General features: G+C 40.5%; 2 protein-coding genes across 3 annotated transcripts; both read left to right on the forward strand.

Moving 5' to 3' along the window:
* The first annotated feature begins 364 nt into the window (after positions 1-364).
* Positions 365-2,610, forward strand: SELENOK (selenoprotein K). 2 transcript variants are annotated; one of them, XM_053954070.1, is made up of 4 exons: positions 365-472; positions 1,010-1,100; positions 1,837-1,917; positions 2,514-2,610. In XM_053954070.1, the coding sequence occupies exons 1-4, from the start codon at positions 454-456 to the stop codon at positions 2,608-2,610; spliced, it is 288 nt and encodes a 95-aa protein (XP_053810045.1). In that variant the 5' UTR covers positions 365-453. The 2 variants fall into 2 exon arrangements, with proteins under 2 accessions (XP_053810045.1, XP_053810046.1); XM_053954071.1 differs by having other exon boundaries at positions 2,514-2,601.
* A 3,007-nt stretch (positions 2,611-5,617) lies between these two features.
* ACTR8 (actin related protein 8) lies at positions 5,618-14,194 on the forward strand. The gene is given in 14 exon segments (XM_053954041.1): positions 5,618-5,853; positions 5,856-5,915; positions 5,918-6,154; positions 7,039-7,149; positions 7,413-7,517; positions 8,172-8,345; positions 8,884-8,977; positions 9,775-9,907; positions 10,241-10,394; positions 10,913-11,008; positions 11,555-11,695; positions 12,107-12,371; positions 12,668-12,831; positions 13,484-14,194. Coding segments are annotated over 14 exon segments (2,043 nt in total). The 5' UTR covers positions 5,618-5,688; the 3' UTR covers positions 13,628-14,194.
* Positions 14,195-16,013: the final 1,819 nt, after the last annotated feature.

Here is a 16,013-nt window from a genome sequence, read left to right on the forward strand (position 1 = left end):
TACCGGGGTTCTGAGGGCAGCCCTCGTTAATAACAGCGGCTGCAGAGGGGCCTCGGTACCGGGGTTCTGAGGGCAGCCCTCGTTAATAACAGCGGCTGCAGAGGGGCCCCGGTACCGGGGTTCTGAGGGGAGCCCTTGTTAACAACAGCGGCTGCTCAGTGGGACCCCTCGTTATCCCGTGTGCAGAGCGGGATTCCCCCGTTATCCGGCGTGCGGAGGCAAAACTCGTTAGTAACAGCACTGCTGACAGGGACCCCTCGATAACAGGCGGTCCTGAGCGGGACCCCGTTAATCTCAGGGGCTGCACGCCCTTGCCCTGAGGCGAGGGGACGGGGAGCCCAGCACCGCCGCGGCCCCGCGGCCGCTCCTCCGCGGACGCCGCCGTCACCGCCCGCTGCCCATGCGCGCGGCGGCCGCGCAGGCGCAGGGGCGGGGCCGGGCCGGCGGGCAGCCATGGTGTACATCTCGAACGGTGAGGGGCCGGGGCAGCCGCGGTGTGCGTCTGCAGCGCTGAGGGGTCGGGCCGGGGGCTGGGCACCGACCGGGGGACACCGGGCCCGCGCCGCGCAGAGCGCCGCTCCCAGCGCCGCCGCTGCCGGGACAGCCGGGCAGGGTCTGCCAGCTGCCGGTGTCGCGTCACCCCGCGCTGCCCTGCGGCCTGTGGCCGAGCCTGGTCGGCTTCTAAAGCGGATTTAGGGACTTTGACGAGTCCGAGTGCGTGCTGCAGACACCGGGAGCGTCACACGGCAGCACTTTAAGCGCTTACGGGGAATCAGACTGCACTGGTACTCTCTGTAGGTTTTCTGCACGTAGAGCCCCAGCGGCGGTGCTGACTCCTTTAGCTCAAGTACTTGGGCAGTAACCTGCAGAAAATGAAACTCGCTGCCATGAAGTGCAGTTTCACCGTCCCAGCTGCAAACTCTGGACTTAGCACATCTGGTTTTGTGTAATGTACTGTTCAGTGTCGCACACTGAACGTCACTGGATGTTTTGTGTCTGGATGTTACAGGACAAGTTTTGGATAACCAGAGTCGGGCTCCCTGGCGTTTGTCATCTATAACAGATTTCTTCTGGTCAATAGCAGATTTTGTGGTTCTGTTGTAAGTAGAAGTTAATTCTTTTGGTGAGCTTCATTTTAGATTTGACATAGGTGGAAGTTACACAATGTTATCAGTAACACAACAATAAAAATATTATATTTTCTCTCTAGCATTCCATATGTACAAATGCTTTACTACAACTATATGGTTGTGTTTATTAAGCACAGTATACTTAACAAAAAGTGCATGAAAAGTGACTCTTACTGGCAGTTTAAATGAGTTTTCTTACATTTCATCTATTTTGATACTGCAAAAAGAAAATATATACTTTTGTGAAAAAGCATCTACTAGCTGATAAATAATTAAGCTGTTTGGAAAAATTCTACAGGTGACAGTAGATTCTGACTAGTAAAAGTAATCATGCAGTACACACAAATTTGGATCAAAGCCAGTTAACAAACAGAAAGTCCATGTGATGTATTCAACAGTTGTTAGTGATTTCAGTTATAAGTTTATACTTTATGCATTTCTTGCATATTACCAAGAAAACTAGATTTTATAGTTTAAGCTTCACTGTAATTTGGAATTAAAATTAAATTAATTAACATTTCAGATTTTAGTTTCATATGTAGGAGACAAATAGCCAAGATTTAAACAACAGTGATCATGAGAAGATAACACTGTTCATTCCTGAACACTACTTACTGTTTTTCAAGCAATTTCTTATCTTCCAGTCAAAAAATTCTAAAACTGTATCTAGCTATCAATTCATCTAACCCTTGTGTTAATTTTTCAGTTTCCAGAGCATTATTCAACCAGATTTGAGAAGAAGAGGGTACACATCTTCCTCCTATTCAGGATACCATGACGGAAGAGGGTATTTTTTTCATATTCACACCAGTTTTTCCCCTATCTTGGTGAAGTGACATGAATCTGAGTAGGTTACAGTTGTGATTTGCATTGAATTGGGTTGTGCAGGAAGGCTAAAATGGTTATCTGCATTGTTGGTAACAGTACACAGCTTTGGACAGCTGCAATAGCAGTACAGACTAACACACTCTGAAAATATTTTTAAAGCCTGCCTAGGAGACAGTATATATATTTGTTAAAATTCTTCTTTTCTTAGACATGTTTATACTCAGCATTTGACTTGCATTAGTGCAGTCATTTCTTGCATTACATCACCTAAAGCAAAACACTGTTATAGGGGTGTAATTTCTATGAACACTGCAGCCTAAGTGTTTTGTAGGACTGTGTAAAAAGCATCAGTGATCTGTAGCCTTCTCACATCACACAGCAATAATGAAACAGGAGAGGATTTTTCTGATCGTGGGGTTGGGGTTTTCTTACAGCTTTCCAGGTGAAACTCCACTTTTTCAGAGGTTCAGACTTTCTCACTACTGACATTTAGAGACAGTGTTATTCTATTTCTAGTTGAAAAGTTTAATGACAGTAGAATTCCTTTCTTTTCAGGCCTCCAGCAAATCCTCGCCGGAGGATGGGCCGAATAAATCATTGGGGTGGAGGCCCCAGTCCGCCACCAATGGCTGGAGGTGGATGAGGAAGGTAAATCCAAATCTGCTGCATCCTGTTTTGAAGGGTTTGGGTTTTTTTTAATAGCAGTGTTAATTCAGGGTTAAAGTAGAATGGAGTGTTTTGTCCTTCTGCTGCAGAAGTTACCAAAACAGGAAAATAATCAAAATTATTCAATAATAAAGGAAATAAAGATACTTCCAGTAAAGGGGAGAAAAAGCAAGGGGAAGGGATGTTAAAAAGGATTTTGGTTTAGGGGTGGTGGGCTTTCACTTTTAATTGCATAGATGTTGATAGACAAAGTATGGCAAAGATTTTTGAGCACAGCTGATAAGTTATTTATAGCTTCTCATCTTTTTTAGCTGCTAATTTAAAGATCAGAATGTTAGAAAATGAAGCTTTGTTTGCATTTCTTATTGTTATATGACATGTTTTTGGTTTAAGTTTCTCAACAGAAAAGAAAGAAAAATATAAAGTTGTTACAAGACAGTAAAAATGGGTTTTTTCCCCTGTTGCAATGATACAGCCATACCAATCTTGAAGTCCAGTAAAGTATAAAAATCAAAATTGTTTAAAAATAAGAGGTAAAAGTAAAAGAGGTTTTAAATTTCTTACAGCTGCCTGATATTTAATTCTGTTTAATAATTAGTTTGGCTGCTGGGAGGTACAGCTGACACTGAGTGTATGGTTTAATTTACTTTAAGAGTTAAGTAAACAATCTTTGTTTTTCATCAGTAACTCCCATTCTTACAATAATAAAAGTTATAAGGGGAAAAAAAAACCAACCTATGCAGGTGGTTAATACCTGTAAACCTTGTAGGAAAAAGTTCATACACCAGGAAACACAGACATCAGTATTTCAGTTCACTAGAACAAGGACAAGCTTCTTCCAAGTGGGAGAAAAACCCTGGGACCTGGTGGTGTTTTTTTTCTTGAATAGACACAAGGCCAGCAAAGACTGTGGAGATGGCTTTTGGGTAATCACAGCAATGTGTAACCTGCTCAGAAATAAAGTTAGCAAGTCTTTAGCATGTCTCATTTATCTAAATTAAAAGCAATGTTATTTTAAATTTTCTACTTAATCTCACAAATAAAGACCTCTTTAAATGTATTGTTACTACTTTATCTTTTAGGTAAATGCCTGCTGAAGAGGCAGGCACAAGCATACACATCAGCCAGATGAAAAGAAGAGTTTAGTGGTGGACCAACTGGGGATGTGTATGCCTGACTGGAAACTGTTCTGTGATAGAAGCAGATTAATGAAGTTGTACTGGGAACTCCTTCCTCAAGGATCCAGTGTAACTGAACCACAGTTTCATTAAATACATGTTTACTGTCTAAAGTCTTTGTATAGTTTCTGAACATTTTACTGTAGTTGCAAAGTTGTAAGTAAATTATATTTGGCTTGTCACAAGGCTGATTTTCTCATCATTTTTAGAAACTGAAAAAATCTGAAGTACACTAAGCCTTCTGCTATTCAGATGAGAAAAAAATACATATTTATAGTTGATAGAGATGGTCCCTCAAGAGTCAAAGCAGCACATCTTAAGAGGTTTTGTATTCACTCTCTCGGGACAAACACTCTGCACTTTGCTGTGTTTTTCTTGTATTAATGATACTCTAAAAGCACTTCAAAAACGCAGTTAACAAATTACCTTGTTTTACAATCCTTGCTTCACTAAGGCACCTAATGGGTTTTACAACAGAAACACCTCTTGAAACAGCTTCATTCTCCACTATAAACTTACTGAAATGTATAAAAACATACTGTACAAATTCAGGGTTTTTTTACTATAAAATTAGGTGGTGTTTTTCTTAGATGAAGAAAAAAAGAGCTCAACTCAAATACTGACAGCAATCCCAGAATAGTTATTTTCTTTCAAATAGTAACTATCTTATCTGATGTACCCCTTTTCAGCATGGGAGTTTCTCACTGTTCTTGGAGTTCATTTGGCATTTGTGGGTTTTGAGGAATTTTTGCTTAAAGAGGGCTGCAGCTATTTGAGAAAAAATGAGCTGACAAGAATCCAGATTAAATTATTTTCCACACAGTGCAAATCTTTCATTTAAGCCTCCTTAATAATTTCTCGTTAAGGAGATGCTCCTGTCTGACCATCCAGGTGCCGCTCTGGCAGTTACATCCACACTCCATAAGCTGAGATCAAAACTTGCCCTGCTTGACTCCCTACACCACACTTACAGTCAGACCAGGTTTCCTTACCAGCTCAACCCCAGGTTTCCCAAAGCAGAGTCTCAGTTGTCCAGATCCTTAAAATAATTTAATATTTGTGCAGTAAGTAAGTAACAACAACTGCCTCCGAGGAGGGACCCCGAACAAAGGGACTCCTCAGTGTATAAAACGGCTGCTGCTGTTCCATCCCCCGGCTGTGCCACAATTCCACAAAGGGCTGGCAGTTCATGGCCTCTCACCTGGGGCTCTGCCCCCCGAGCAGTTCCAACTGCAGCTGCACCCCGGCTACCTACACCGAATGTATTCCTTAACACTCCTTAGCCGGAAATTAATCAACAATGCCCCTCAATTAACAAGCTACTCCAGCAGCTCCCGCTCCTTCCTACCTAACACAAAGTCCCCCTCTTTTAGACTAGCCTGTGTAACTTTCAGCCTTTAAAAACTACATATCCCCCAGCTCTAGTCAAACATCTTCTCTGTAGAGTTTATAAAGGAACTCGCTGCCCACAAACAGGGAGCCTGGTCATCGTTACCCCTTTACAGCAGTGCCACGTACACCAGCTGTACTACAGCCTTTGCATAGAGGAGTATTTAAAGCTGTTGGAGGGCCGTATCCCCCCTCCTGCAGCCCCACCAGCAGTACCAGCCCAGCTGAGAGCGTTTGGCTGGTGCTCCACCAGACCCATGGCAGCGGCGGGGCTCCTCCCCAGGCTCCCCGTGCCGCTGCTGGGCTCCCCAGCGCCGGGGCAGGAGCCCCGCACTCCGCTACAAGCGGGGCCATCGCAGGCAGCGCCCAGGAGCCGCCGAGGCCCCTCCCGGTACCTGCTCGAGGGGCGGTGCCGGGCCCGGGCCCGCCCGCTTCCGCCCCGCGCCGGGCTCGGCGCCGCTCGGGCCCGGCAGACGCGGCTTCCGCCCGGCCGGAGCATGACCCAGGCGGAGAAGGGCGAGGCGGAGAACGGCAAGGACAAGGAGCGCGACCGGGAGCGCGAGCAGCGCGGCGTGAAGCGGCCCATCGTCCCCGCCGCCGTGCCCGAGTCCCTGCAGGAGGTGAGGCCCGGAGCCGAGCGGCGGCCGCCGGGCACTGCTCCCTCCCGCTGGGGCGGGCCTGGCCCGGGCTCGGCCTTTTAAAGGCCTGCGGAGGGGGGCGTGGAAGCGCCGGGAGGGCTCCAGGTGGTCCTGGGCGCTCGGTCTGACTTCGTGCGCGTTGTGCTGCTTTCAGCAAATACAGAGCAACTTCATCGTGGTGATCCACCCCGGCTCGACCACCCTGCGGCTCGGGCGGGCCACGGACACGCTGCCCGCGGGCATCCCGCACGTGATCGCGCGGCGGCACAAGCAGCCGGGCCAGGCGGCCTACAGGGACAGCTGGCTCCTCAGGGACGGCCTCAATGTAAGCGCGGCCCCGCCTCGCCAAAATCCGCGTGTCCATCCCCTGTTCTGGGGCGGTTTGGTTTGTTGTGTAGTGCATATGTGCCTTCTATCCGTCATGTTTTTCCAGAGGAGACTACATCTCCTGTCAAACTTTTTTTTCACCCTTTTAAGGACTGTAGATGCCCACAAACAGGGAGCCTGATCATCGTTAACTACTGAAGTCAGTAGGCTTGGACCAAGATGTTGTTGTGTTGTTGACCAAGTTGTGTTTGCGTTTTATTTGATTTGTTTGCAAAGAGTTGTAAAGAGTTGCTAGGTTGAGGGTTTGTACATGTTGATTTCCCTGTGCTATGGTCTGGTACCACACTCAGTATTTCTTCTGATGGGATGCCATCAGTGTAGGATTAGAATCACACTTCTCCATTTGTGAATGTGTTGGTTACTAGTTAGTTTGTGACTTGGTAACACAGCAAGTCATTTTGGTCCAGCCTGGTCAAAAGACTTATGTAATAATCTTATTTGTAATCCGAATCTGTAAAAATCAAACTAACCCTTCTAATATTAAACCTCACTGTTAAATAATTGAGATCTGTTTAAACATTTTTGCTCCTACTTCATATGTCTGTAGTTAATGCCCTGAGCACGTCACTAGAGATTAAGTCCAGCAGCCACTAAAAGCAGTTAAAAGATTCAAGTTGACTTGAAGAGGTGTTGGGAACTCTAATATAAAAAAAGTTTCTTTAAAAATGAGCATAAGTCCATTTTGGATTGTACAAACATCTGTCCTTTCTACTGTGTATCAACCACAGTAAAGATTTCATTGTTTCCTAATAGCTTCAGTATTACCAGTATACAGACATGGTTTGAAAGTATTTACCTTGCATATTTGGGGTTTTTCCTTAGAAACCTGAGAGTACTGAGCAGAGACAAAATGGCCTTAAAATGGTGGACCAAGCAATATGGTCCAAAAAGATGTCAAATGGAGCAAGGCGCATACCAGTGTCACCTGAACAGGTAACTCATTCTTAAGGTCTTACTGAATTGTTCGTTCACACAGTCCTTGGGTGAGATGCTGTGCTTCAGTGGACAAGAATAGATACCCTTTCTAGTCCAAATATGGATAAGGGCTATTGTGCTACCTAACTCTGAAAACATGAGAAAATGAAGATTGTGTTTCCTCAGGGGCTGGGTTCAAAGGGGTATTTCATTTTTCTTCCATGCATAAAAAGTGACCAGTAAAATATTTATCAAAAGGATTTGGTTTGGTTACATTTCAGGCCAGGTCATACAACAGGCAGATGAGACCTGCCATTTTGGATCACAGCTCTGGGGCCAAGTGGACAAACACATCAAATCATCCTGAATTTTTGGTAGGAGAAGAGGTAAGATTGATTTTCCTGCTGAATGAGGCTTTGTGTGTTTTAATGCAGCCATTGATCAGTTGCAGTCTGCTATAAGTTAGTTTGTACTAAAAGATGTGTAAAGCTAACCAAGCAAAACTGAGAAATTTACTGTGGAGTAACTGAGTATTTTTTATCATTCAGCAAGACAAGAGGGTTTCCTCCATTTGCTTAACAAGTATCTTGGATCCCTTGCTGCTATAAATCAGGGTTTTTGCAGGGAGTAGGTGAGAACTTTACCCATATGGCATAATTCAGAGAAAAGGCAAGAAACTGATAAAAGTATCACTACGCGGAATTGCTGCTGAGTAACTTGATATTTGTGGGCTTCAAAGTGTTTAAATTATTTTAGTTTTCTAATATGAGGCAATGGAAAAATATACCTTTATATTCACTAGATGTCTATGGGTAAGAACAGTCAAACAATTTACACTATGTATTTGCTGTCTTTATTTTAATGGTTTATAATCAAGCCCTGTTACAAAGAAATCCTCTGTATTGATGTTACATCAGTCCGAGTTCTGCAGCATCTTGTATCTGCTCCTGAAATACTTTTCTCAGTTGCTACTCAGCTACTCATTGTGTTAGTATTTTTTTGGGAAAAGCAATGCCCAGAAGGTAATCTCTCATTTTCAGGCGCTGTATGTTAATCCATTAGATTCTTATAACATACATTGGCCCATTAGACGGGGACAGCTGAATCTCCACCCAGGACCTGGTGGCTCCCTCACTGCAGTACTGGCAGACCTGGAAGTTATATGGTCACATGCAATACAAAAATACCTGGAAATACCACTGAAAGACCTGAAGGTGAGCTGTGAACAGCACATTTTTGTGGTGTAGGCTGTATCCACTTCTCTTAGTGTTATTGTAAAAGAGAAGCAACTTGCTGGTGTTGGTACCTTCTTACTAGTGCTTTTCTTAATAAATACCTTCTTTCTGCTGGTTAGCAGAGTTCCTAAGACTTCATCTGAAATTTTTTCCATGTCTTTAAGACAAAAGCTGTTGATAGAACCTCTAACAAGGATGTTTAGAAATCCCATGATAGACATTTCACAGTTTTAGTCTTTGTTTGGGGTTTTTTTTTTGTTGACTGTAAAGGAGGCACCTGGGGAAGGGCTGCCTAATACTTGTATAATTACTTATCCTTGCTAAGTAGGTGTTTATCTCATGCCTGATGTACTTTTAAACATTTAAATGGCTATAGACTTTTGGCACTTACTTAGAACATATTTTTTAAAGTATTAAAAACCTTCTCCTTTCCTAAAATTTTGATTTTTTTTTTTTACTAAGTTGTATATCCAACTTTATTTGAGAGCTGGCTTTAACTTACTGTTCTTGTCTTCAGTACTATAGATGCATTTTACTAATTCCAGACATCTATAATAAACAACACGTGAAAGAACTGGTAAATATGATCCTAATGAAGATGGGCTTCTCAGGTAAAAACCATAATGAAGCGAGTACTTAATGATTAATTGCATAAGGATTTCTTTTTTTTTTCCTTTTGAGGCATATTTTTGCACATCAGCCCCAGGTTAGCTGGGACTAACACCCTCATCTTTTGGCAATCACGTAACTGCTATCTCTTTTAAAGGGGCAAAATAGTTGGCTAATATTGAAACCATTTTTTTGGTTTGCTGTTGTGCATTCCAGCTATGGGCTTCTCATTCAGCTGAGGTAAAAGTAGCAGCAGTCTGATTTCTTAAATATTTCTAGAATGCATGACTGTCTAGAAGGACAGACTGGAATCTGGTACTTTAAGTATGGGCTTGTGACACAAATGCACTCTCTAAAGGTGGATTGTAGGGAAAACAGAGGGTCAAAGTGGATCTTATTTCATAACTACTTAAAGACCATATCTGAAATGCTAATAATAATGCTATTTGATTAAAACCAGAAAAAAATTAGGAAAACACATCACATACATCCAGTAGCCAAGACCCTGCACTACCAGATTAAAAAAATACTTGCAATTTGGAGACAATACCTTTAATCTTGTAGAAAAAGGATCGTTTGACCCTGCTCTTAGCTTCATTTCAGGACTTTTAAAGCCTTTTCAACAAAAAAAAAAAAAATCTCTATAATACCCCCTACCCCATTTTCACTAAATATACAGGCTTTCAGTAGAGTCAGGCTATTTGTAGATCTTGAAAAGACATAAAATGTCCTTTAAATGTCAGCAACATGACTGTAAAGTTTGGCATAAATTTAATATAATTTTTTCTCATGTTGCCAGGAATTATTGTACACCAGGAGTCTGTCTGTGCTACCTTTGGAAGTGGTTTAAGCAGTGCATGCATTGTAGATGTGGGAGATCAGAAGACAAGTGTTTGCTGTGTAGAAGATGGTGTTTCCCATCGCAATACCAGGTATCTTGGAGTGTGCAGAATTCTTATAATCATGGACTTATTTGCTTACCAAAGATTTGACTTGTAAAAGGAGACAAAATTTCTATAAATACAGGGGTTTTCTTGCTCTGAGGCATTTGACAGAGACAACTGTTACAATATGAACCTTAAAGAATTGCCTTTAGAAGAAGAAAACAGGCAGAACTGATCAGAACTAATACTGTGTTCTGCAAACTCCATGGAAGTCATGATTCCAACATGTCTAAAATCTTCCTAGCATTCCTCTCCCTATTGCTGCAGCTGCCAGTATTTCAGCAACTACATAAAAAGATCTTTTTCTTCTCTGTGCTTTAGGCTGTGCCTTGCATATGGAGGCTCTGATGTGTCAAGGTGTTTTTATTGGCTTATGCAACGAGCAGGATTCCCATACAGAGACTGCCAGTTAACCAATAAGTTGGACTGCCTGCTGCTTCAACACCTAAAGGAGACATTCTGTCATCTAGATCAGGTGAGAAGGGGAAAATCATGGTTATCCAAGTAATTCTTTTTTCTTTTACAGACTCTTACTCTGGGGAGCCTTTTTGTGAGTCAAAGTTAATTGTAAATATTTTACTCAGGAGAATACTGGCAAAAGCTGTAGAAGCTTTAGACTTGAAGTGTTTGTAACTTGGTTTATTTTTCCTCTAGTTGAAAGGAATCCCAACCCTTAGAAAGATAATTTCTTTGTTCTTATTGCTGAAAGAAGCTGATAATAATTGCATACTTGCTGATTTTCAACTTCAGTTCTGTAAGATCTGCCAGCAGGTCTCTTCTTCCTGCAGAACTCTCATTGTAGAGGCTTAGGCATGTAGAAAGCTGTCTGGCTCATCATACTACATGGAAAAGACTTTCAAAAACTCAAGAATAGGTAAATAAAGTCCATAGTTAGAAAGAGTTTTGTTACTTTTTGCAATTTTCTGTAGTTAAATAGATTGCACAACTTGATAAATATAAAAGATACTTTTTTTTTTTTTTTTCTTACCTTAGGATATTTCTGGATTACAAGATCACGAGTTCCAAATTCGGCATCCGGATTCTCCAGCTTTATTGTACCAGTTCCGATTAGGGGATGAAAAATTACAGGTGATTTTAAATTAAATTACAAGTATAATGAGCATTCCGACTCAGAGCCTCAATTTGTATCAGTCCAGTGCTACTAAGCCCATGTGATTTATGGATTGTTCTTGAACTATGCTTGTAGATAAAATTAATTCCTATACGGATGAGTGCTAATGCAGCACTGGTGTATGCACAAGAATTTCTAAGTATCTTTAGCCACAATGGTTGTTACATCATCTAAATATGATAATTATCCTTCAAGTGCAAAGCATTAATGTTAATTTTGCAAGTTTTTCAGCTCACCATTGAATTTTCTAATTTTGTAACAAACAACATTTGAGTACTTGTTTATTATACAATGCTAAATCTGTAAAGAAACTTGTGTATTTGTTGGGATATTTTTAATTATAAAAAACAGAAGACACCTTAGTATTTTACAAACTACCTGGAAAAGAACCACCTCTATTTAATTTTGAATTGTGAGAAAAATAGAACATGACTTTTCTTTTTTCTCCAGTAAATGCCAAAAGAAGGAATACTGTAGTAAAACCATGCCAAATCTCTCCTCAGGCACCCATGGCTCTGTTTTATCCAGCAACTTTTGGAATTGTTGGACAAAAAATGACAATTTTGCAGCACAGGTCACAAGGTGATCCTGAGGATCCTCATGATGAGCATTATCTGCTGGCCACACAAAGTAAGCAGGAGCAGGTGTGTGATTGCTGGTTTTATTTTTCATTAACTATCATTTAATCAGGGAATAAAATGAGCACTCATTAGTTCATCTCAGAAACTAGAGTTTGTTACCTTGGTCAGAAGTATTAAAGAATAAATTTAAAGTAAGCAGTTACAGATGCCTAAACAATTCTTTAATTAAAAGCGTGAATTTTTAAAGTCTAAGAAGGGATCCCTCTATTATGGGATTGAGCAATCTGATGGAGTTCAAAATAAGCCCTTACTTAGAACATGAGGATTAAAATGAAAATTAGATGAGGCAATAATGCAGGGCTTAACCTTGCTGTGCAGAAAGGTGAAGGGAAGTACAACAGTGCTTAGTTAAGTCTTTGTACTGTTCTGTAACTTGCTGTGACCTTTTTGCATTTTTGTTTTCTCATTTTTAAGTCTGCAAAAGCTACAGCTGACAGAAAATCTATGTCAAAGCCTGGTCCATTTGAGGGAGAATTGAGAGGCCAATCCTCAGATATTTCAGAGAGGATCTACCCACAAGAAGTAGAGCTGGGCTCTTCCCAGGGTGACTGTATGATACCTGGCAATGACTCAGAGGAACCTTTAGCTGCACACATGTCCAGGAAAACTGCTATTTCTCAGTTTGAAGGCAAAGCCTTGGGCCTGGACAAAGCCATCCTTCATAGTATTGACTGCTGTGGTAAGAATTACATTTGTACAGCTCTGTGAAATAGACCTCAGGGTGGATTTATGTAACTCCTATATTTCACCAAAGAAAGATGTGTCCCTAGTTTTTATCACCTGGAGAGTAGCTACACTGTTTCTTATGCTTGCATCTTTGTTGATGTTTCTTGAGCTGTGTGTCCAAGGAATAGAAGAAGAATTTTAAAAGCAAACATCAGTTTCTATCTGGTTTGACCTGCACTAAATTAATTGTAATACAGACCATATTAACTTTAAAAAACAGATGTATTTCTATATATTCATTCATTCCAGCATCTGATGATACAAAAAAGAAGATGTACAGCTCCATCTTAGTAGTGGGAGGAGGCCTTATGTTTCATAAAGCTCAAGAGTTTCTTCAACACCGAATTCTCAACAAAATGCCACCTTCTTTCAGAAGAGTTGTTGAAAATGTTGAGGTCATCACAAGGCCTAAGGTAACTGTTAACTAAGTAGTTAGTAAACTATGATTGGTTGAAATCTTTGAAAGGTTAAAAGAAAACAATTCTTTCAAAATCCCAGAGTAGTTGAATATCTGAGATTTAAGGGAGCTTTCAGCCTATAACATAGCACTGGCTGGTTAGAGACTGGGAGTTAGAGGCATAGCAGAAGTGTGACTGGTACAGATCATTGAAGTGTTTATTAGCTCAAGGCCCCATTCTTAAAGAAGCAGTTAGTACTGGCCCATGAAGGTAACCTGTCTTCTCAGCAAGAAATTGTGATTTTTTTTTTTTAGTACTATAAAGATAATAGAAAAATAGACATTGAGATTAATTTTCATGTGGCATTAATCAGGCAAAACTTGTAAATATACTTCCATCTATTTCAGAGCCTCCATTACTGAAGGCAAGATTTTCATTATGTGCTTAGAAAGCATCTTAAAACAAAAACTGACTTCTCAAAGCATCTTGAATATCAATTAAATATTTTTATCTCAGTACTTTTTCCTCGATAATACTGAAAAACTTTTCTCTTCCCCTACCCCACCAGATTCTAACTGGTGAATAGTGTTGGAAAAATAAGATACAGCTGTGGAGAACGATGCAAAATGAGCCCAATGACTGTGTGCAATCTGTGTTTTGAATTTAGGATATGGACCCACGTTTAATTGCCTGGAAAGGAGGGGCAGTTTTGGCCTGTCTGGACACAACTCAGGAGCTGTGGATATACCAGAGGGAGTGGCAGCGCTTTGGTGTCAGGATGTTACGGGAGCGAGCTGCCTTTGTGTGGTAATGCAGATGCTTACAGAGGAGCCTGTAGGAACTTCACTGAAGATCCCTTTCCCCAAATGCCCTTTTTTCCCAGTGCACATGAATTGATCTTCTGCTGACACATATTTTTTGTATTTTATTAATATTAACTTCAACTGAGATTTTTCTGGAAGTGTTGTAAAAAACAAAAAAACTTACTGAATTATTTTGACTTCAGCTACCCTTTGTCTCTTAAACTGTATGCATTGAATTCTGCATACAGAATACCACTGTCATCTCCAGAGTAACTATATTTATATTATACATGTAATGTATATTAAAATTGCACAGTGTAGGAACTTAAGGTATGAAATATTACGTGAGAGATGTTAAGCCAAGATTAATTCCAGAAACATGTACACAGAACCAACAGCTGAAGAGTGCAGCTGTGGATTTAATGTCATATTCTGATTGCTACTCTAATGTTACCAGGAGATGAAGTTGTTATATAAGTGATCATTAGGGTAAAAGTGAAATGAAGAACTAAAACTACAGTCACTGTTTGTATTTTACTTATGTAATAAATTATTTTATTTAGTAGAAAGACAAAGGATTTGGAAGTGGAGTATTTTTTCCTTGCCCTGTACTTGTCATCAAAGCCTCTTAGTTTTTCATTATCCGCTGTAGAGTCCACTTTTTCCTTATTTTACAAAAATCAATATAATACACCTAAAAAGACCTAGCTGCAATTTTATACAGCCAGCACATCTTCCAGTTCATTCCACCTGAGGGCAGCGAGGCTGCACTCCTCAGCCACCCTGCGACACCAACCAAACCTGGTTTCAAAACAACCCAACTGGTTTGAACTGAAATACTAAAGCTGGAGCTTCCTAAGCAAACTTGAGAGCATTCCTATTGCAATAATACCTAAAAGGCAGTCTCTTTTATGTGACCTTATCTAAAAGGATGCTTGCAACAAAACTCTACAGAATACAAAAGCTCAAGAAGATGAGAACTCTTACCTCTGTCTGAGATGGCACAAGCTGCCCCAGCAATGGGACACAGTCACAAGTAGAGCAGCAAGAAGAAAACACTCACATCCTCCAACTGAATTGATTGTGAGGAGCTCTAAAAGAGAAAAAAAATAATTTTGAAACAAGTCTCTAAAATCTGTTGTCAGTTATCATAATAATACTTACCAATATATGGTATGTATGCATTTGTTTATGTGTATTTTAATAGAATTTAGAGAAAATGCACACAGATTCACTGAAATTATCATTTCCAATGGCCATACAGTGAAAGTGTGCTAAAAAGCAGTGCAACATAATTCATCATCAATAATGGAGTTGTTGATTACTGTGCTTAATTTACTTAATTTTCTTCCCTATTTTGAAAGAAACAAGGTATATCAGTCTGAGTCTGCTCCCTGCCAATTCCTCCCATGTTACTGGAATGTACCTCCCTCTGCAACCTGAAGTCTCATCAGTCATCATCTCATCTCCTCTCTTCCTTTTTGTTTAGAGTTTTACGCTGAGCAAAAGCTACAAAATAACAAATTCCTGAAGTGCAGCATTACTGTAATAAGGATAAAACTTAAGAGGAGGAAGGTGAAAAGCAAAATTTGCCAGTGCCAGTATATGTAAAGTCACCTAATACCAAAATCATCTGCATCTTGACAGGGTTTTAACATTCAAACATCTGTATAGCCAAAATATTTATTTTTCCCAGATTTTTGCAAACATCCAGGGGAAAATCTGCTGAATATACCTGATAAATATTGCAACAGGAAACTGAGTAGTTTCAGCTTAGTTTGCAGTGACTACTGACTTGAGAATGATAAATATTCAAGTATCCATGCATTAAAAAACAGCAAATTCACCTGCACAGAATTCTCAAATTTTCTGTTTAAAGGCCATGTGTATGATTCATTTGGTAACAAAGGGGTGAGATATCATCACCAATTTCTGGTTGGCAAACCCATGAAATACTGGACACCTTCAGGAGCCTGGAAACTCCTCTGTTTTTCATATTCCAAACAATTAACTTAGAATTTTGTACTCTACATCTACCCGTACTTAACTGCTGAAATGGCTGTGTTACTTCATGAAACTTCTATAGTCTTATACATATTTAGTGATGTTTTCTATAGACTTTTTATTTGCTTACCAAATGACAGCATTCAAAGTGTACAAAATTTTTCAACACTGCAAATACACATCAGTTTGGTTTCAAACATTCTTAATCACTGCAAAGATTAAAGACCACTAATACCAAGTACACATTTCTCATAGTTCCACAGGGAACAATTACTCTTTTCCATTAATGAATAATTATTCACAAGTTTGGAATGTGGTGCTTGAGTGTGAATAACCAATCACCCAGAGACTGTCCATTATCTGCTTATCTGATTAAGAACAAAAACGTTA

Source organism: Vidua chalybeata, chromosome 12 (assembly GCF_026979565.1).
Source record: "Vidua chalybeata isolate OUT-0048 chromosome 12, bVidCha1 merged haplotype, whole genome shotgun sequence".
Lineage (NCBI taxonomy): Eukaryota > Metazoa > Chordata > Aves > Passeriformes > Viduidae > Vidua > Vidua chalybeata.

Coding starts and splice junctions, on each gene's coding strand:
- SELENOK (XM_053954071.1), top strand. Junction 1,101..1,836: donor GCAGATTTTGTGGTTCTGTT/GTAAGTAGAAGT, acceptor TTAATTTTTCAG/TTTCCAGAGCATTATTCAAC. Junction 1,918..2,513: donor GGATACCATGACGGAAGAGG/GTATTTTTTTCA, acceptor CTTTCTTTTCAG/GCCTCCAGCAAATCCTCGCC.